The sequence below is a fragment of the Salvelinus alpinus genome, chromosome 3 (genome assembly GCF_045679555.1).
Source record: "Salvelinus alpinus chromosome 3, SLU_Salpinus.1, whole genome shotgun sequence".
Lineage (NCBI taxonomy): Eukaryota > Metazoa > Chordata > Actinopteri > Salmoniformes > Salmonidae > Salvelinus > Salvelinus alpinus.
In genome coordinates, this window is record NC_092088.1 from 57462263 (window position 1) to 57484730 (window position 22468).

Genomic DNA, 22468 nt, shown 5'->3' on the forward strand with positions numbered 1-22468 from the left:
AGTGTAAAGATGCTTCTGAGGGAGCTGATGTACGAGCTAAATTACTGCTGGAGTTAAGACTGACCGTACAGATCGGTCATCACTGCCGGTCACAGCAAGCGGTTTCTTGGGGTGGACGTCCAGAGCCCAGAGCTCTCCCTCACAGTGACCCTGCATGATGAGCAGAGGCTTGTCTCTGTCCCGAACCATCACCTCAAAGATCTCACTGTCCTGCGTCCCCGCCAGGATGCGGTCTGCCCTCCAACACACACTACGAATAGACAGCCCTTAGAGAGAAAGAGAGGGAAGAGGGAGGGGGAGGGATGGAGGGAGAGAAAAAAAGAAAGGGATAGAGAGAGACAGCGGATGAGAAAGACACCGCAAATAATGAATGCGCTGTCATGTAAAACAAAAGGGGATTGAATACAATCACACCCGTTCTTCAGCAGGTGATGAAGGGTAGCATCTAATCCATTTCATTGTGTATTACACTTCAATCCAGAGATAGAAACTATTACGTTCAGACAACTTTCAGGTGGCATGTTTTTCACAGAGTGATGTGTGACTAATACAGGTAGACTTTCATTTCAGGGGAGAGAAATGAAGTAGACAACTCTAGAGGGAGGAACAGATTGAGCTGCTACAGTGAAGGCATTTCAAGCAACAAGACATCAGCAAGACATCACCCAATGCAAGACATCACCCAATGCCCCTCATTAATACTAAATTAATACATAAATAGTCTCTAACTCAGTCAGGAAAAGCACAGCTACAAATCCTCAGGCTCTTCCTAAAACAACACCTCACTAACATCACACGATATGAAAAATATATATAAAAATACATGGCAACCAGAAACCAGCTACAGCCAATATACAGATGTAGGATCTTAATTTTAGCCAGTTTGCTACAGCAGGAAAAAAATCCTGTAGCAACAGGTAATGTGAATTATTATGTGAATTATAATTAATCTACATTTTTGTAGGGGTTGATAAATGTTTTGTTAGGGCAAATCAAGTCTGAAATTTCAAAATGGCATTTACAAATTTTAGAAGCCTTTTTAAAACTCAAATACACTACAAAAGTGATCAATTAAGATCCTACATCTGTATAGGCTAACGAAATACCTGGCAACCGAAACCAGTCTCATAATCTGTGTGTATGGACAGAATCCCTGGCAACCGGAGTAACATGAACTAGAGTTAATTGGCTGCACAATACACTTCAGCTTTGACACCCTGGGGGAAAAAACGTTTCTAAAAAGTAATTAATGTGGATTCTTATTTCAGATTTCCTCTCACTAAAACTGATCCATAGTTAGGAATCAAACCTTCACTGGGACTCAAAACTTTCAAGAACAGAAGTAGGAAATCCCTTAACACGGAGGATACAAAAATCATTGGGAGCACTTTCTAATCTAGAGCCACAAGCTGTTACGAAGGTTTTTGGCATGTCTACTAATTTCTCAGATTTGGTCCTGCTGTACATACCTACACGTACACTACGGTCACAAGACGCAGGCCTTCTTATTGTCCCTAGAATATCTAAGCAATCAGCTGGAGGCAGGGCTTTCTCCTATAGAGCTACATTTTTATGGAATTATCTGCCTATCCGGTGGAGGAGCTGCTATTACCTGCTGCTATTGACTCTCTCTCTCTTTACCGCATCTGCTGTCTTGACCTCTGAATGCTCGGCTATGAAAAGCCAACAGACATTTACTCCTGAGGTACTGACCCTGCTGGTCATCTATGAACGTTTGAACATCTTGAAGAACAATCTGGCTTTAAATGGCCATGTACTCTTATAATTTCTACCCGGCACAGCCAGAAGAGGACTGGCAACCCCTCAGAGCCTGGTTCCTCTCTAGGTTTCTTACTAAGTGTCTGCCTTTCTAGGGAGTTTTTCCTAGCCACCGTGCTTCTACATTTGCATTGCTTGCTGTTTGGAGTTTTAGGCTGGGTTTCTGTGTAGCACTGTAAAAAGGGCATTATTGTCACGTTCGTTGACGGAAGAATCAGACCAAGTACATCATTTTATTTGATGAACACTAAAAAAAAATTTTTTTTAAAACTACAACCGAACGTGAAGCTACATGCAGTGCAGAACGCAACTACACACAAACAAGATCCCACTAAAGGCTGCCTAAGTATGATCCCCAATCAGAGACAACGATAGACAGCTGCCTCTGATTGGGAACCATACCCGGCCAACAAAGAAATAGAAAAACTAGAATGCTCACCCTAATCACACCCCGACCTAACCAAATAGAGAAATAAAAAGGCTCTCTAAGGTCAGGGCGTGACAATTATAAAGACATTTGATTGACTTGTGTTTGGAAAAGATGGGTTGCCTGTTTTGCATGTTATTTTGACATTAATACGGGTCACATATCACTTTGCAAACAATGTAAATAAATAAATAATAGAGTTAATAAAGCTGCGTACAAACTTGGTCTTTTTTGCTTTCTTGAGTAAGGCAGCTCCAAAATGCAGGTGTTTCAGCCTAGCTCAGTGATTTCTGTGGTGGTGGGCAGCCAGCGGAAAATACGGAGCATAGCGGTTGGTAATGTTCTCTAGTTGCGCCGTGATTGGGTAATGTTCTCTAGCTGCGCCGTGATTGGCTCAGTGTTCTGTCACTCATGGGGACACTATGTCCCTGTAAAATCTAAGGGTAGAGCTCGAAAATTCAAGCCCCTTGAGTGCTATCATAGAGTTACATTAGAAGTGTCCATCCAAGAAGTCTCAAGGTCATTGGACACAGATAAAATGATGTCAAATCATGTTATATCTACAGCAGCTTTGATTTGACTGTTTATATCAACATCATACTTTCAAAAGTCATCATGAATCAAGTAGACAATCTACTGGCAAATGCTTTTTAATCCTTGTCATATGAAGAGAAATAATGAAGAGAAATCTATTGGTGCTCATTGGCCATTGGACATAAACACTACACAACAAGTTGGAAATCGCAAATTCAACAGTGAGTAATTTAGAAGGAATCAGTTGCTAACTGCAAGCATCACAAAGCAATCACTGGTCTGCTACTCAGTGGAGTAGGTATGTGGTCCCAAGTCTGAAAAAGCTTAAAAACATTCAACATTGGTCATGCTGTCAATCCAGCATGACTTCTGCCACGCTCAAAACAACTGGAAACTCAGAAATTAGAAATCTGACTTCAGTGAGTTCAAGACAACTGGGAACTCTGAAAATATGTTTTGAACGTTCATCCAACTCGGAATTGCAAGTCGGGAACTCGGGCCTCTTTCTAGAGCTCTGACCTGAAGATCACTGACTTAATCATGATTCAACCTTGTTTTTTTCCTGACTTCCCAGTTGTCTTGAAAGCACCATAAATCCAGAGAATGCCAGTCTTTGATGACAAAGTTTGATGACAAAATTTGTCCATGAAGGACCGCCGCGCCACCTTCCTATTCAAGTGAGCACAGCACAACAAGGTGAGTCCAAAAATGTCTTGTATGCTGCTGCATAAATTATGTTATATGCCAGGGAGATATGTATACTCTAGCTAAGAAAGTAATACTACGTGTATGTTGTGTAGTAAGCTGTTAGTAGCCCATCTGCCTCACCCTAATAATTTGGTCCCTTTCCCCTCTTAATTTAGCCTGCTGTTCTGACTTGGTGGTGCACATGTAGCCTATAGCCTGTTTTAGAGAAATGTAATCATTGAATATTGTAATCATCATTGTCTGCTTATATGCCCCCTTTATTTATCCTACGGTTCTGAGTTGATGTACAGAGAGAATACTGTAATAACGGCCATTGTTCTGAATTCTGTCGCTGTACATTTCAAAAGTGCTGAACAAATAGAGCGGCACGTTTTGCTCTTAATTGTAATCAGAGGGTTCATATAAATACTATGCATGCCAGCCTCTCTTCGCTAAGAGTTGAGGAGAGACTGACTGCATCACTTCTTCTTTTTATAAGAAACATTAATGTGTAAAAAATCCCAAATTGTTTGCATAGTCAACTTACACACAGCTCTGACACACACACTTATCCCACCAGACATGCCACCAGGGGTCTTTTCACAGTCCCCAAATCCAGAACAAATTCAAGAAAGCGTACAGTATTATATGGAGCCCTAATTGCATGGAACTTCCTATCTCATATTGCTCAAATTAACAGCACACCGGGTTTAAAGAAACAGATAAAGCAACACCTCACGGCACAACGCCTCTCCTCTATTTGACCTAGATAGTTTGTGTGTATGCATTGATATGTAGGCTACATGTGCCTTTTACATTTTTTTAAAAATGTGGTTCTGTCCTTGAGCTGTTCTTGTCTATTGATGTTCCGTATTATGTCATTCTGTATTATGTTTCATGTTTTGTGTTGACCCCAGGAAGAGTAGCTGCTGCTTTTGCAACAGCTAATGGGGATCCTAATTAAATACCAAATACCAAATTGTTGTATTGACTACGTCTGTCCTAGCACTCTCATTAATGTCTTAATCCAAATTACGTATTGCCTCTTATCCGCTCGTAGTTCCCTTCTGCCATTGTTTGTACATCTCAATTGTCAGTAGAAACCACATTTTGATTAAGCAAGTCAGCCATATCAGCAATGTTTTTTTAAAGGCTGTAAATGAGGCTGAATGAACTATTTCGCTACAAGACAAGGCTCCGCTGATAGCGAGGTGTAGCAGTGGTAAGGTGTTGGGACTGCTGTTGGGACAGCTTTATGTAGGCCCTAACAGTTTGTGGGCACCAATATACTGTTATTAATCAAATCAAAGTTTATTTGTCACGTGCACCGAATACAACAGGTGTAGACCTTACAGTGAAATGCTTACTTACAGGCTCTAACCAATAGTGAAAAAAAGGTATTAGGTGAACAATAGGTAGGTAAAGAAATAAAACAACAGTAAAAAGACAGGCTATATACAGTAGCGAGGCTATAGAAGTAGCAAGGCTACATACAGACACCGGTTAGTCAGGCTGATTGAGGTAGTATGTACATGTAGATATGGTTAAAGTGACTATGCATACATGATGAACAGAGAGTAGTGTATTGTTTAGTGTTGTGTAGTGATGTGTAGTGGCTTTAAAAAAATGTTTTTGCTCCACCAACATTTACATGTTAAAATTGCCACTGGTTACAATACTTTGACTGGCCAACAAACACCCAACAATGCCATTATCTAATCGAAGGGGGGACACGGTGTCTGTGGGGCTTTCAGATATTAGTATGCCCCACCGCTGGGGCTGGCTGGGGACACAGAGCTTTTCTCTGCTTTAACCACAGACAGCCAGGCAGCCACTGCTCAGAACAGAGGATGAGAGGAGAACAGAGGAGCAGAGGAAGGGAAGAGAGAAGACCCTCATTGATTATACATGTGCCACTGATGGTTTCCTCAATTTAACAGGAGGCATAGAGCAAAAGGAATCCACATGATAATGCTATGAAGAAGGGGAGTTTACTAAATGTCATCTGTCAAAGGTTTAGATTTTTTTTTGCTATCTTAACTTCTCTATTCTGTTTTATCCATACCTCACAGTCAAACTCTCTCAGGCCCCTAGAATATAACCATCTTTTGTTTCTCTGTCTGATTGGACTAACATGGCCTGCTCTGGCTCAGATGAATGGAAATGGATGAGTGGCATATTTGATCTTAGCGGTCTCTCTCTCTGTCAGTCTCTCTCTGTCCTCTGTATCTGTTCCAAGTCAACAGATGTCAATGATACATCCACAGGGCCAGGCTAATAAATCATCATGGCAGGGCTCTAAATGAGCTAAACACACATCGGCCTCTATTAGGCAGCACAAACACACTGACTGAAGTGAACTACACATTATCCCTGGTTACAGTATTTTAACCCCTGTACAAATACATCAGTGTCTGGATCGACCTACTCACACACCTCTGCAACAGAAGCGTGGACTCTGACCCTTAAATCCATAGACAGCACAGTGCACACACAACCCTGTGTGCTTAGATGGATCTCCTCATAAGGACGTGCCTCTCATCCTCTGTCTCTCCATCACCCAGCTACCCTAATTACCCATCATACCCCAGGGACAAGCACAAACATGCAGACTATGACACGGTTTGATCAGCTGTGGCCCCGTGTTACTCTGACGTCCCCCACGAGCATGTGAAGGGCCGGCCTGCAAATGCACACAGCTTAGATTGTTTGTTTAATTGATGAGAGGGCTAACACTCACCAGCCATTTAGCCCCATGCTACCTTCACACCTGCTCCTGTCTGTATCAGTTAAAGTATCGAATACAGAATAGGGCTGGAAATTGCCAGGGAGCTCACGATACGATATTGTCACGATACATAGATGCCGATACGACATGTATTGCAATTTTTTCGATTCTATAATTGTGTTCGTTGTCCGTAGCTTATGCCTGCCCATACCATAACCCCAGAACTATGACAACAGTAAACCGCTCACCCACACAATGCCATACACGCTGCCTGCCATCTGCCTGGTACAGTTGAAACTGGGATTCAGGTGAGCATTTGCCACTGACGTCAGTTACGATGCCAAACTGCAGTCAGGTCAAGACCCTGGTGAGGACGATGAGGCACGCAGTAGAGCTTCCCTTAGATGGTTTCTGATAGTTTGTGCAGAAAGTATTTGGTTGTGTACACCCACAGTTTCATCAGATTTCTGAGTGGCTGGTCTCAGACCATCCCGCAGATGAAGATGACTGATGTGGAGGTCCTGGGCTGGCATGGTTACACATGGTTTTGCGGTTGTGAGGCCGGTTGGATGTACTGCCAAATTCTCTAAAACGACGTTGGAGGCAGCTTATGGTAGAGAAATGAACATTACATTTTCTGACAACATCTCTAGTGGACATTCCTGCAGTCAGCATGCAATTGCACGCTCGCTCGCTCAAAACTTGAGACATCTGTGGCATTGTGTTGTGTGACAAAACCGCACATTTTAGAGTGGCCTTTTATTGTCCCCAGCACAAGTGGCACATGTTTAATGATCATGCTGTTTAATCTTGATATGCCACACCTATCAGGTGGATGGATAATCTTGGCAAAGTAGAAATGCTCACTAACAGGGATGGAAACAAATTTGTGCACAACATTTGAGAGAAATAAACGATTTGTGTGTTTGGAAAATATCGGGGATTTTTTTTATTTCAACTCATAAAACACTTTACATGTTGTGTTTATATTTTTGTTCAGTATAATATCGTCCAAAATAACATTGCGATATGTTACTGTATGATCATACGTCACAGGTAGAGCGAACCAACATGGACATATCACATTTCATCTGTATGCATTCGGGGTTACAAACTGCATATCCACATTTTGACAAGCATGCAAAGAAAGAGGTGAATACCAGAAAGAAATACCCCAAATAAATTGCAACTTTTCATGAGGCCATTGACTTTAAAGCCTCGTTGTTTGTAAGTCTTGCACTAACTTTAGCATCATTAGCTTATGCAATTGGCTTTTTAATTAGAACCATTATATATTATCACCAAGAGCTGGTAGTAAAACCAGGTTCCTGAGGCCTACCTTTATACCCCTGCTCAGCCTCCCGAAGGTCGATCTTGGTGATAGGCTTGAAGTCCAGATCCCAAAGCCTGATACAACCGTCACGTCCCCCCGTGGCGAAGCCCTCCTCACAGGCATACATGCTGAAGATCCCAGCCTACACACAGTGCAGTCAACTTTAGTCATCGGCAGGGGGATTATCAAACTGTTCTGTGCATAGAAAAAGGTACTTGGAAAGGAATATGATTTCAATAGGAATGTGGGTCATAAGTCTATTTCCGTATTGGAGACACAAAAAGGGGGCAAAATCATTATTTTCAATGCTTTTAAAGGCCTTAGAGATTTACAAAGAAGGTTTCAGGGTAGGGATGCAGAGGGAGGGAAGGGGAATTGAGTAAGAGGAATTGAGTTGCTTCAGTGTAGGGTGTAAGCGATTATAGGCATGAGAGGGATGGGGTTTAGCTGGAGCGGGTGTTTGGATGTCTGGAAGTGTACAATCAATGGGTCTTGAGAATTAGAGTGACGTATTTCACTCACTCCATGAGCGGCTTGCACCGTGCGTAAAAGGTTCAGTCCTTTCCACACGTAGATATCCCCATTCAATGCCCCAGAGTATGTGACATCATCTTTAGCCGATGCCACACACAAAATGGTCTGTAGATCCCCCGTCTTCCCGAATATCCCCCGTTTGGGCGTCAACGCATTGCCACAGAGAGCCCAGAACTAGAGACACGGAGAGGGGGAAGCGAGTGAAAGAAGAAGGAGAGATGAGACAGGAAATGAGAGAGATGTACAAGTAGGCATAGGTAGGGGAAGGAAAGGCCAAGCAAGATAATTAGAGAGGTGAAGAGAAAAGTGGATAAAAAAGACAATGGGAGGAGAGGTAGAGAGAGGAAAGAAAAAAGAACATAAGGTGGATAATGACAGGAAAGGGTAGAGAGAGAGAACATGAGCTCAGAGATCAGCTGCTGTCACAGTGCGTTTGGAGAACCGTTGCTCTAAATCACGACTGTTCATTTGCCAGCCTGATCACCTCAGGGTTGATAGCATGGGGCTTATTTCTAATAAAGCTCACAGCGGTCAGTTAAGAAGATTCCCTGTCCATGAAAGCTGTTTTATGGCCAAAAGGCACAATAGGCTCAACTATTTAGTTCTCATACCATAACTGGATATACATAAATATATTGATATATATATACAAACAAAACAACAAGAAAACCGATTGTCCATTGCTACTGTTTGTGAGGCATATGTATTTACATATTTATTGTAAACTGAGGGCTCTTCTGTAAGTTCAGTGGTGTGTTTTTTTGTGCGTGTGTGTGTGTGTGTTTGTGTGCTTGTGTGTACAGTAGGAGACAGCCCTTCCGGAGGGGAATGACAGAACAGATTACTGCTTTTGACTGAATAGAAACTGGCGTCCTCCAACTGCTCTTCACGCGTACCCATTGAAAACAATATGCCCCAGTCCCCCTAACACCACTTTCTCATTCTACTGCTAGAATATCTGATAGCGCCGACTTACTCCTCCACTGACAACATGTCATATTGTTTATGAGGTTGTTCCAAAAGCAGCTTTTAACAACAACCGTATAAACGTATTACATGTTAAATAACTTGAATAGACTGATGCCAGCTACACTGGGTCAGGGTAACCCATCTCAACATTGATAGCTCCTCATATGTCATTTTTGAACTTGGCTCAAAGGTAATGTATGGACTGACTGGACAGCACAGAGCATACTGTGTTGTTATTGTGAAGCTCACCTTTATGTGCTTTACCCCACAGCTCACCAGCCGGTTCTGCTGAAAGGGATCCCAAGATATATCGAAGATCTGAAAGACAGCCAAGCCATTAACACACATACATTTCCTCTCCTTCACACAGAAAGTCATGTCGCACACACACACTGTGTACTCACACGTGTACTCACTACAACTGAATCAATACACAACACACACACCCAAACGCCAACATGCACACAGCACACACAACAGCGTACCCTGTCTGAGTGTCCTGTCGCAGTGGCCAGAACCTTTCCTTTCCTCCAGTCCCAAACAGACACTGTATTTTTGGCATCCAGCCCCACAGAAGCCAGCCGCTGAAGATTAGAAAAAGTGGAAACTATTCATTAATCTGCAAATAAAGGAGAGAGACTGTTTCTATTCAATGGATGAAGATGAATAAATCTTAATGAATGTACTGTAAATGGAGGCAAATAGTCATATTTTCATAATCAAATCATTTCTATGACGGGACATATGACAGAATTGTTCTATGTGACAGCTGCAGAGACGCAGTTCACAGGCAGTGCAGACATTTGCAGATAATACAGTAAGACCTTAAAACAGCACTATCTAAAAAGCCTTCTGTATTTTATCACACTGGCTGTAGAAAGGAAAGGAATGCAAATTGTTTCCAATTAGTCTGGCATCAATTACCATTCAGCGAGTTAATTGTTAATTACCCATTTTATGACTTAGACAAAGGAGCTAGGCCTTTAGGAACATTTGGACAACTGTCTCCGGGTGAATATTGGGATGACAATGAAACATTAGATAGAAAATAAATTAGACCTAAATGTAGGGATATTTCAGATTTGATGCTCCAATATAAAATAAGTATGGGCCATTCTACTGAGTACAAAAGAGAGGAGATGAATGCCAAATGTTAGTTGACCTAATGTGCTGTTGACTTTACAATGAAACGGTAATGTGTGTTTCCATTAATCAATACATTTCAGTGATAGAGAATACATTCTCTTTTCTTCAGGAAAACATGTTTTGTCATATTTGTGGTTTGCCACAACCATTCATCCACAAACCCATTTAAATCCCAACCAAACAAGACATCCATCTGTGTTATATGACATCACCCAGAGTTGTTTACCCGCTCTGCCCACAGGGGTTTCCAAGAAAACAGCCATCTAATGCATTTCAGAATGGAGCTAATAAAATGATAAGGCCTAAATGTCTTTATGATTGACTAAGGGTCTGAGGTAAACCTTGTTTACTGCCCCTCCCTGGTTGGTCTCCATTACAGTGTAGCAGTAATGTAGACTGGTGGCCAGTGGCAGGAGGTGATAAGACTTGTTGCATTAGCCCTGGTAGCATTAGCCATGGCTTTCCTCACCCATCCTTCCTCTTCCTCCCCCTCCCTCTCCATCCCAGACACATTCTTCACCAGCCGCAGCCTCCTCTGACGTGGCATTGCATTTGTCAACTACAAAACCACAATGAAGGCAATGACAACAGCAGCCATTCCTCCTTCCTTCCTGCCCTTCCCTCCCTCCATCCCCTCCCTTTCCCCTTCCATCTTTCCTGGGTGTAGCCTACTGGTCTTGTATGGGGGACGTCAACAGGCTGCTGCTGCTGTAGGAGACTCTCATGGAGCCCCATACATCAAGCTAAAGGTCATAGGAGACTGGTGCTGTCCCAGCATTCCCCCCAGTAAACATGGGCCATCATGATTCATGGCAGAGCCGTATATCATCCCCAGCCTGCACAGTTACCCAGTAGGCTTCACTTCTCAGCAACCCACCACAACAATACCATTCCCATGGCTATATGCTATGTGAGATATAAGGCACATTTACATATGATATAATTAGGAGAAATCTATTAATGATTAATTATGAAGGGTCATAATTAATTATGACCCTTCAATCTCGCAAATGATGGAGCATTCACATTGCTGTGTGTCAGAGTATTGTTGTTTTTCTGTCAGACTCAGATCATCAAACAGATTTGCCTTGGTAATAGGGTGATAGTACAGGAACCCATCCACTCAGAGAAAAGGTGGATGAGAGGTGTGCATGTGTGCCTGTATGCGTGAGGTGAAGTGTGTGTGTGAAGTGGTGCGTGCTTGGCTGTGTGTGTGTGTGTGTGTGTGTGTGTGTGTGTGTGTGTGTGTGTGTGTGTGTGTGTGTGTGTGTGTGTGTGTGTGTGTGTGTGTGTGTGTGTGTGTGTGTGTGTGTGTGTGTGTGTGTGTGTGTGTGTACGTCTGCTTGTGTGGAAGCTTGCGGGCATGAGGTGGTGTGTGCGGGTTTGTGTCTCACCTGTCCATCTGCGCTGAAAGCCAGGCAGGCCACCCCATGGGAGTGTCCGTCCTTGAGGATAGAGATGGTCTGTACAGTGAAGGTGTCCCACACACAGATGTAGGGCTCCTTCCCCACCTGACCTGTTGCCACCAGTGACCTCTCAGGATGAACGGCAAGGCTGGAGAAACAGGAGAGGAGACATAACAGGAAATACCAACGCAAGAAATGTGGATTAAATATGTATATAACCTGTTGCTCTTTCTGGTTAAACTATGTGCTTGACTCATTGTTGACATTAATAATCATGTCAGTATACACAGTGTTTGATACTTTGTCGATAACCATTTACAGCCATATGTGTACAATCTGAAACTCATAGGTTACAGACACCACAGTGGGTCATTGGTAGCTCCAGGCGCCAACCTGCCTCCCTCGTTCCCTTTCTCCATCTTTCTCTCTATCCTTCCCTCTCTCCACATGTTCCTCATTATCTCTCTATCTCCCCTCTCTCTTTCCCCCTTTCTCTCTCTGCCACCCCTCTCTCTTTATATCTTCATCTCTCTTCATCTCTCTAGGGAGAGAAGGGTCCTGCTGAAGAGTACCCACAGGTCATTGTGCTCCTTTATGAAAGGTGCCCCGGTGTTCTATAAATACATGAGGTTAATGGCATCATTACTGGGGCCTGCCCGAGCGTCAGACATTAGTGTGTTAGTTGCATCAGCCACACAGGGTCAGGGATCATCACACCACCAATGGACTGGGGAGAATACCGTGCTCAGTTCCGCTCAACACGGTGAGCCCTCTGCGACCTTGACCATGGACACCGTACAGAGGACAAGCGGTAGCCTACCAAACCGAGCATTGGCATTGAAAATAGTCCAATCGTAAAAATGGGTGTAAAATTACCATTTCTATCAAGAGAAATAACCTGACACTACAAAGCAGACATGGTAGTACACACTACAAAGCACACATGGTAGTATACACTACAAAGCAGACATGGTAATACACACTGCAAAGCACATTTGCATGTCTTGCTTTCTCTTTCTCTTTCAACGCTTTCTCAGTCCGTGAATATCTTTCTCTCTCTCTCTGTGCTCAGTCTGACTGTCTCAGACTCTTTCATCTCAAAGCCTCTTTCTGCATGAAGCTCATGGCTGTAAATCTGGGCTTGGAGCTCTGCCTGGAGCTGAGGCTCAGCAGAGGAGAGAATGAGGAAGTAGAGAGGGAGGAAGAAGGGATAAATAAAGGCTGTGAGAAAAGCAATGGAGGTAGGGGGAGAAATGGAGAAACCCTCATGCAATTTGAGTGAGAGAAAGACAGAATGAGAGAGAGAGAGAGCTCAGCTCTACTCAGCTGACTGTCGGGAGGTTTCCCACACAGTATGGAAGCATGCATTCCCAGACAGTCAACATCCCAGCTGGCTCTAATATAGCACATGGGGATGAGCAGAAGTGCAACGCTAGCTGATGGAGATGGAGAGACTACGACATGAGGGCAGATTTGCCGGCTCATGTGTTTCAATGGGCTGTTGGGTTGCCAGGGTCAGGAGCAGGAGCAGAGGGAGTGCACGTGAAGAGATGCATCAGAAGATGCTCCATTCATGCAGTGTGTGATGGCAGCCCAGCCAGCCTGAGAGGAACTCACTGTACTGTGACTGTACTGTCACTGAAGGATGAACCTTCTGATTTATTGACAGCTACAATCATGATGAATGTGTTCGGGGTATTTAATGTTATGCATGCAGTACTGTGCGGTTTTCAATACATTCTTTGATAACCTTTTCTCAATAGGGGGGCGCCATTTAGACTTTGTAAAAATTTGTTCCCAAATTAAACTGCCTCGTACTCAATTCTTGCTCGTACAATATGCATATTATTATTACTATTGGATAGAAAACACTCTCTAGTTTCTAAAACCGTTTGCATTATATCTGTGAGTAAAACAGAACTCATTTTGCAGCAAACTTCCTGTCAGGAACTGAAAAATCTGAAATCGGGGGCTCTGTTCCAGGGTCAGTTTATAAATTTGCATGTAATCTATGGGTCGACATGCACTGCATACGCCTTCCCCTAGATGTCAGTAAGCAGTGAGAATGGAATGGGGTGTCTAGGTAGATCTGAGGCCGTATAAGAGCTCTTGGAACCGGGGGTGCAGTCTTTTCTACGTTCGTCATGACGCGAGACAGACCTCAGGATTGCGTCCTGAAAAGCTGTTGTTATAGGCGCTAGATATATCCGGCTCTGATTTTATTCGATATACGTGTTAAAAACATCATAATGTAGTTATTTTAAACCGAGTTATATCAGTTTATATCAGTATATTGCGGTTTTCGGGATTTTCTTTGTTCTGCGTTATGCTGAGTTGGACACGTCTGCACCACATGGCTAACGTTTGATGCTAATTCCACAGTTGAAGACGACCTTCTACAACCGAGCAACGATTATTCTGGACAAATGACAACTTGTACAAGATTCTGATGGAAACTCATCAAATAGTAAGAACTATTTATGATGTTAATTCGTAATTTCTGTCGAAAAAGTTAAACTATTATTCCGCCATTAATTTCGGTGCGGTCTCGCTTTAACGCACGCTGTATGTCGTAGTAACGTTAATTTAAAAAATCTAACACAGCGGTTGCATTAAGAACTAATGTATCTTTCATTTACTGTCCAACCTGTATTTTTTAGTCAAGTTTATGATTAGTTATTGATTAGATTAGGTGCCTCTCCCAAGATTTCTCCCGACATTTTGTTTGCAGTTTGGCTACTATTCTCATTGTATAACCACGATTGGTGCCGCTAAATATGCACATTTTCGAACAAACCATATATGTATTGTATAATATGATGTTATAGGACTGTCATCTGATGAAGTTTTGAGAAGGTTAGTGAAAAAAAGTATATATTTTGCTGGTTTATTCGCTATCGCTAACGTGCATGAATCAATGCTGCTGTGTGGTTGGCTATTGTAGTAAGCTAATATAATGCTATATTGTGTTTTCGCTGTAAAACACTTAAAAAATCTGAAATATTGGCTGGATTCACAAGATGTTTGTCTTTCATTTGCTGTACGCTGTGTATTTTTCATAAATGTTTTATGATGAGTATTTAGGTAATTCACGTTGGTCTCTGTAGTTATTCTAGCTGCTTTGGTGAGATTTTGTGATGGTGGCTGCAATGTAAAACTATGATTTATACCTGAAATATGCACATTTTTCGAACAAAACATATGCTATACAATAAATATGTTATCAGACTGTCATCTGATGAAGTTGTTTCTTGGTTAGTGACTATTTATATCTTTATTTGGTCGAATTTGTGATAGCTACCTATGCAGTAAAAAAATGGTGGAGAAAAAAAAGTTGAGTCTTTTGCTATCGAGGTTAGCTAATAGAAATACATATTGTGTCTTCCCTGTAAAACATTTTAAAAATCAGAAATGATGGCTGGATTCACAAGACGTGTATCTTTCATCTGGTGTCTTGGACTTGTGATTTCATGATATTTAGATGCTAGTATTTACTTGTGGCGCTATGCTAGGCTATGCTAGTCAGCTTTTTTACTGATGAGGGTGCTCCCGGATCCGGGATGAGTACCAAGTAGAAGTTGATAAGTATGTACACTATGCCTTTACCAGTGGTTAGATTACATAAACAACATGAACCAGAAAGAAAAATATGTATTTTAAAGAGATACCAACTTGTATTTTTTTCACTCCATAAAATAACATATGTAAAATCATTATGCATACAAATTATATCATTGATGAGATCATTTATTGTACTAATGCATTATTCATAGACAAAATGCTAGTGAAGGACACAGAGTCAGTCCCAGTGGGACCGGACTGCAGTATCGGACTCCCGTCACACAAACAAACAGTAATGTGACACTCCTCTCCTCTGCAGTGGCACAGGGAGTTCCCCAGGGGAAGGAAATCAGAGCCAGGCATCACTGCTGCCACAATAAAGTGATATTTTAAAAAATGAGGCAAAGCAATTAACTTTTTGTCCTGAATACAAAGTGTTATGTTTGGTCATTGTGGTGGCTAAGCACAGGCAATATCCTAGAGGAAAACTTGCTTCAGTCGGCTTTCCACCAGACACTGGGAGACTAATTTACCTTTCAGCAGGACCGTAACCTAAAACACAAGGCCAAATCTACACTGGAGTTGCAAACCAAGAAGACAGTGAATGTTCCTGAGATGCAGAGTTACAGTTTTGACTTAAATCTACGACAAGACCTTAAAATGGTTGTCTAGCAATGATCAACAACCAATTCGAAAGAGCTTGAAGAATTTTGAAATGAATAATGGGAAAATATTGCACAATCCAGGTGTGGAAAGCTCCGAGAAACGTACCCAGAAAGGGGTGAAAATGGTTACAGTGCATTCGGAAAGTATTCAGACCCCTTGACTTTTTCCACATTTTGTTACTTTACAGCCTTACTCTAAAATTGATTAAATCGTTTTTTCCCCCTCATTAATCTAAACACAATACCCCATAACGACAAAGCAAAAAGAGTTTTTAGAAATTTTAGCAAATGTATTAAAAATAATAAAACATAAATATCTAATTTACATAAGAATTCAGAGCCTTTCCCCAGTACTTCGTTGAAGCACCTTTGGAAACGATTACAGCCTCAAGTCTTCTTGGGTATGACACTACAAGCTTGGCACACCTGTATATGGAGAGTTTCTCCAATTATTCTCTGCAGATCCTCTCAAGCTCTGTCAGGTTAGATGGGGAATGTCGCTGCACAGCTATTTTCAGGTCTCTCCAGAGATGTTCGATCGGGTTCAAGTCTGGGCTCTGACTGGGCCACTCAAGGACATTCAGAGACTTGTCCTGAAGCCACTCCTACGTTGTCTTGGCTGTGTGCTTTAGGTCGTTGTCCTGTTGGAATGTGATCCTTCGCCCAAGTCTGAGGTCCTGAATGCTCTGGAGCAGGTTTTCATCAAGGATCTCTCTGTACATTGCTCCATTAATCTTTCCCTTGATCCTGACTAGTCTCCAAGTCCCTGCAGCTGAAAAATATTCCCACAGCATGATGCTGCCACCACCATGCTTCACCGTATGGATGGAGCCAGGTTTCCTCCAGATGTGACGCTTGGCATTCAGGCCAAAGAGTTCGATCTTGGTTTCATCAGACATAGAATCTTATTTCTCATGGTCTGAAAGCCTTTTAGGTGCCTTTTGACAAACTCCAAGCGGGCTGTCATGTTCCTTTTACTGAGGAAAGGCTTCCGTCTGGCCACTCTACCATAAAGGCCTGATTGGTGGAGTGCTGCAGAGATGGCTGTCCTTCTGGAAGGTTCTCCTATCTCCACAGAGGAACTCAGGAGCTCTGTCGGAGTGGCCATCAGGTTCTTGGTCACCTCTCTGACCAAGGCCCTTCTCCCCCGATTGCTCAGTATGGCCAGGCAGCCAGCTCTAGGAAGAGTCTTGGTTGTTCGAAAGTTCTTCAATTTAAGAATGATGGAAGCCACTATGTTCTTGGGGACCTTCAATGCTGTAGACATTTTTTGGTACCCTTCCCCAGATCTGTGTCTCGACACAATCCTGTCTGGGAGCTCTACGGACAATTCCTTCGACCTCATGGCTTGGTTTTTGCTCTGACATGCACTGCCAACTGTGGGACCTTATATAGACAGGTGTGTGCCTTTTCGAAACCATGTCCAATCAATTCAACTTACTCTAAACAAGTTGTAGAAACATCTCAAGGATGATCAATGGAAACAGGAGCTCAATTTCGAATTGCATAGCAAATGGTCTGAATACTTATGTAAATAAGGTATTTCTGGGTTGTTGTTTTGTTATAAATTTGCAAAAAAATTTATAAACCTGTTTTTGCTTTGTCGTTATGGGGTATTATGTGTAGATTGATGAGGAAAAAAAATATTTCATCAATTTTAGAATAAGGCTGTAACGTAACTAAATGTGGAAAAAGTCAAGGGGTCTGAATACTTTGGTAATGCAATGTATGTAAATGTAATATTTTTGTATTTCATTTTCAATAAATGTGTAAAAAATAAAAGTCCACTGCCCGCCGGTGCCATATGTGAACAGTATGAGCTAATGTGAGCCAATATGTCTGATCTAACACACAATTCACTAACAACAACCAACCTGCTGACAGCATGGTTGCCTTGACAACTGGACAGCCAAGGACACAGGAATCAAGATTAAGAATGAAAGTCTAACTAGAGGTGAAATATCAGCAGACATACACAACAAACCTCACCTACACATGAGCAAACCATCCTCAACCAACAAAATGTCCTACAAAATATATCCTTATGTAGCATACTGTTTTCTGTTAAGAACACAATATTGTGATAAATTGAAGAAGGGTAGGGTGAAGGTATTCATACCCCTTCACTTATTCCACATTTTGTTGCATTACACCCTGAATTCAAAATGGATTACATATTTTTTCCCACCTATTTCCACACAATACCTCATAATGACGAATTGAGAACATGTTTTTAGAAATTTGTGCAAATGTATTAAAAATGAAATTCAGAAATATCTCATAAATCTCAATACTTTGTAGAAGCACCTTTGGCTGTGACTACAGCTTTGAATCATCTTGGGTATGTCTGTATCAGTTTTGCACATCTGCATTTGGCATTTTCTTCCTTGCAGATTTTCTCAAGCTCTGTTAAGTTAGATGGGAGAGTGGCGGTGAACAAATCCTTCAAGTCTTTTCACAGATTTTCAATGAGATTCAAATCTGGACTTTGGCTTGGCCACTCAAGGACTTTCTGTTGGAATGTAAATCTTCGCCCCAAGTCTAAGGTTGTGTGCATTCTGAAGCAGGTTCTCAAAGATTTGCATGTATTTGGCTCCATTCATTGTTCTCTCTATCCTTACCAGTCTCCCAGTCCCTTCCGCTGAAAAGCATCCCCATAACATGATGCTGCCACCACCATGCTTTTATGGTAGACGGGTAATGAGCTGTGCCTGGTTTTCTCCAGACATAGCACTTTGCATTCAGGCCAAAGTGTTACATTGTTGTCTCATCAGACCACAGAATCTTTTGCCTTATGATCTCAGAGTTTTTCATGCGCCCTTTTTTCAAACTCCAGGTGTGCTATCATGTGCATTTTTCTCAGGTGTGGCTTTCATCTGGCCACTCTCCCATAAGCCCAGATTGGTGAAGTGCTGTAGTCGACGGTTGTCCTTCTGGCAGGTTCTCCCATCTCAGCCAAGGAACTCTGTAGTTCTGTCAGAGTGGCCATCCGGTTCTTGGTCAACTCCCTGACCAAGGTCCTTCTTGCCCAGTTGCTCAGTTTGGTCGGATGGCCAGCTCTAGGCAGAGTCTGGGCAGTTACATATTTTTTCAATTTCCCAATGAGACCACTATGCTCTTGGAAACACTCTAGAAATTGTTTTATACCCTTCCCCAGATATATGCTTTATCACAATTCTATCTAACAGACAGTTCCTTGGACTTCGTGGTACAGTTTCTGCTCAGACATGCACTGTCAACTGTGGGTCCTTATATAGACAGGTGTGTTTCTTTCTAAATCATGTCCAAACAATTGAATTGGCCACAGGTGGACTCTAATCAAATTGTAGTGACATCTCAAGGATGATCAAAGGAAATTGGATGCACTTGAGCTCACACCTGTGCTCACTTTGTCATTATGGGGTATTTTTATTTATTTATTTATTTCACCTTTATTTAACCAGGTAGGCCAGTTGAGAACAGGTTCTCATTTACAACTGCGACCTGGCCAAGAAAAAGCAAAGCAGTTCGACACATACAACAACACAGAGTTACACATGGAATAAACAAACATACAGTCAATAATACAGTAGGAAAAAAAGTATATATACATTGTGTGCAAATGAGGTAAGGGAGGTAAGGTAGTTGGATGGGCTATTTACAGATGGGCTATGCACAGGTGCAATGATCTGTGAGCTGCTCTGACAGCTGGTGCTTGAAGTAAGTGAGGGAGATAAGAGTCTCCAGCTCAGCAATGTTTGCAGTTTGTTCCAGTCATTGGCAGCAGAGAACTTGAAGGAAAGGTGGCCAAAGGAGGAATTGACTTTGGGGGTGACCAGTGAAATATACCTGCTGGAGCGCGTGCTACGGGTGGGTGCTGCTATGGTGACCAGTGAACTGAGATAAGGCGGGGCTTTACTTAGCAAAGACTTGTAGATGACCTGGAGCCAGTGGGTTTGGCGACGAGTATGAAGCGAGGGCCAGCCAACGAGAGCGTACAGGTCGCAGTGGTGGGTAGTATATGGGGCTTTGGTGACAAAACGGATAGCACTGTGATAGACTGCATCCAATTTGTTGAGTAGAGTGTTGGAGACTATTTTGTAAATGACATCGCCGAAGTCAAGGCTCGGTAGGATAGTCAGTTTTACGAAGGTATTTTTGGCAGCATGAGTGAAGGATGCTTTGTTGCGAAATAGGTGATTCTAGATTTAATTTTGGATTGGAGATGCTTAATGTGGGTCTGGAAGGAGAGTTTACAGTCTAACCAGACACCTAGGTACTTGTAGTTGTCCACATATTATAGGTCAGAACCATCCAGAGTAGTGATGCTTGACGGGCGGGCAGGTGCGGGCAGCTATCGGTTGAAGAGCATCCATTTAGTTTTACTTGCATTTAAGAGCAGTTGGAGGCCACAGAAGGAGTGTTGTATGGCATTGAAGCTCATCTGGAGGTTAGTTAGCACAGTGTCCAAAGAAGGGCCAGAGGTATACAGAATGGTGTCATCTGCGTAGAGGTGGATCAGAGAATCACCAGCAGCAAGAGCGACATCATTGATGTATACAGAGAAGAGAGTCGGCCCGAGAATTGAACCCTGTGGCACCCCCATAGAGACTGCCAGAGGTCCGGACAACAGGCCCTCCGATTTGACACACTGAACTCTATCAGAGAAGTAGTTGGTGAACCAGGTGATGCAGTTATTTGAGAAACCAAGGCTGTTGAGTCTGCCGATAAGAATGTGGTGATTGACAGTCGAAAGCCTTGGCCAGGTCGATGAATACGGCTGCACAGTAATGTCTCTTATCGATGGCAGTTATGATATCGTTTAGGACCTTGAGCGTGGCTGAGGTGCACCCATGACCAGCTCGGAAGCCAGATTGCATAGCGGAGAAGGTACGGTGGGATTCGAAATGGTCGGTGATCTGTTTGTTAACTTGGCTTTCGAAGAAAGGCAGGGTAGGATAGATATAGGTCTGTAGCAGTTTGGGTCTAGAGTGTCTCCCCCTTTGAAGAGGGGGATGACCGCAGCAGCTTTCCAATCTTTGGGGATCTCAGACGATACGAAAGAGAGGTTGAACAGGCTAGTAATAGGGGTTGCAACAATTTCGGCAGATAATTTTAGAAAGAGAGGGTCCAGATTGTCTATCTCGGCTGATTTGTAGGGGTCCAGATTTTGCAGCTCTTTAAGAACATCAGCTATCTGGATTTGGGTGAAGGAGAAATGGGAGAGGCTTGGGCGAGTTGCTTTGGGGGGTGCAGGGTAGTTGACCGGGTTAGGGGTAGCCAGGTATTGTGTGTAGATGGGTGAGAAACAAAAGGTATATTTAATCAATTTTGAATTCAGGCAGTAACACAACTAAATGTAAAATAGGTCAAGGGGTATGAATACTTTCTGAAGGCTCTGTACACTATGGAAAGAGGCAATAATATAGTCAAGTGGTTGATGTGGCATCTCCAGGTTTACAGAATTCTAAAAGGTTCTTGAAACATATGAGTCCTGCAGATGTGTCCCTTTCATAGCACACAGCAAATGGGCCCGTGTTAACTAGTGTTGATTTTTCTAGTGTTGATTCGAGAGTTAAATTAACACTCAGTGGTGTAAAAGAAACTACACATCACTTTGCAAGCCAGCATAATGTGACTGTATTGGGGTAAAACTAGGCCGCATCAAAAGAAGACCTTATGAAATATGTATTGTATTGTCTTAAATAATGTAATTGTAATGAAGTTATATTCACTCAGGATCTTGAAGGCAACAGGACCAAAAATGAATGAATGCAACAACCATGTCTCTGTCACTAGCAAACACAGTCATAGGTGGTACTGGTAACTCTAAAATCCACTCAAAAGGCACCACGGGAAATATGCAAATAAGGCATAAAACCCTACAGCAGGGCTATTCAATTCCGGTCCTGGAGGGCCTAAACATTTCCGGTTTAGAATTTTTGTATGGTTCTTCAAAGAACCATCCCATTTATGGTTCTTCAGACACCCTAAAACGGTTCCCCTATGGCATCGCTCTCAAGAAACTTATTTGGTTCCTACTTGCATCTTTATTTGGTTGTACCACACCACAGATCCAACCAGTTCTAACAGAGAAATATAAGTAACATTTTTTGAAGAGTTTCATTCAAAAACGAGATAAACATTTTCAGAAATGTTGGTAAATTGACATGAATAAAAAAAGATATATTGTGAAAGAGATAGAGCTATTCTTTTTTCATCTTACCATGACACGGGCTAGTGAAAAGACAGACATAATCTTGTTAGAAATACATTGGAAGATCATTTTATTTTAGAGAGACAAATAATCGTGTTTTGCCAATTCAAACAACAGAACTCCAATATAAAAAGTATCCCATTTCGGTTTTAAACAGTTACATGTAATAAAGTATCGATACATAAATAATTATACAAATATTCAATTTGATCAACATTATTGTGCAAATATCACATAGCCAATGTATTGTAGCCTATGCAGAGGGTGAGCAGTGTATAAAATGTTTTCTTTTTGGTAATTTAAGCAATTTTTTGAACAATTTTATGGGGGGTTACAGGTTTTCTGTTAGGATAAATCAAGGGAAGCTTTTTGAGTTTGATTATATACACTTTAGGTAATGATTTAAGGACTAATAAGGATATTGAAAGGATGGATTTATTCCTATTGTTGGAGTGACACAGCCCGCTGTATGTTTGCAGCCGGTAGGCTATTAGCCTAGGTTG

The 22468-nt window shown here is 42.2% G+C and overlaps 1 protein-coding gene across 2 annotated transcripts in view; it reads right to left on the reverse strand.

Moving 5' to 3' along the window:
* Positions 1-22468, reverse strand: part of LOC139570995 (echinoderm microtubule-associated protein-like 6) — an 86887-nt gene that overhangs the window by 47806 nt on the left and 16613 nt on the right. For both annotated transcript variants that reach the window (XM_071393421.1, XM_071393419.1), the window contains exons 2-7: positions 11532-11691; positions 9477-9575; positions 9241-9309; positions 8011-8196; positions 7495-7630; positions 65-266 (exon numbers count right to left, since the gene is read on the reverse strand). In XM_071393421.1, coding sequence (XP_071249522.1) covers positions 65-266; positions 7495-7630; positions 8011-8196; positions 9241-9309; positions 9477-9575; positions 11532-11691 — 852 coding nt within the window. The remainder of the gene's footprint in view (positions 1-64; positions 267-7494; positions 7631-8010; positions 8197-9240; positions 9310-9476; positions 9576-11531; positions 11692-22468) is intronic.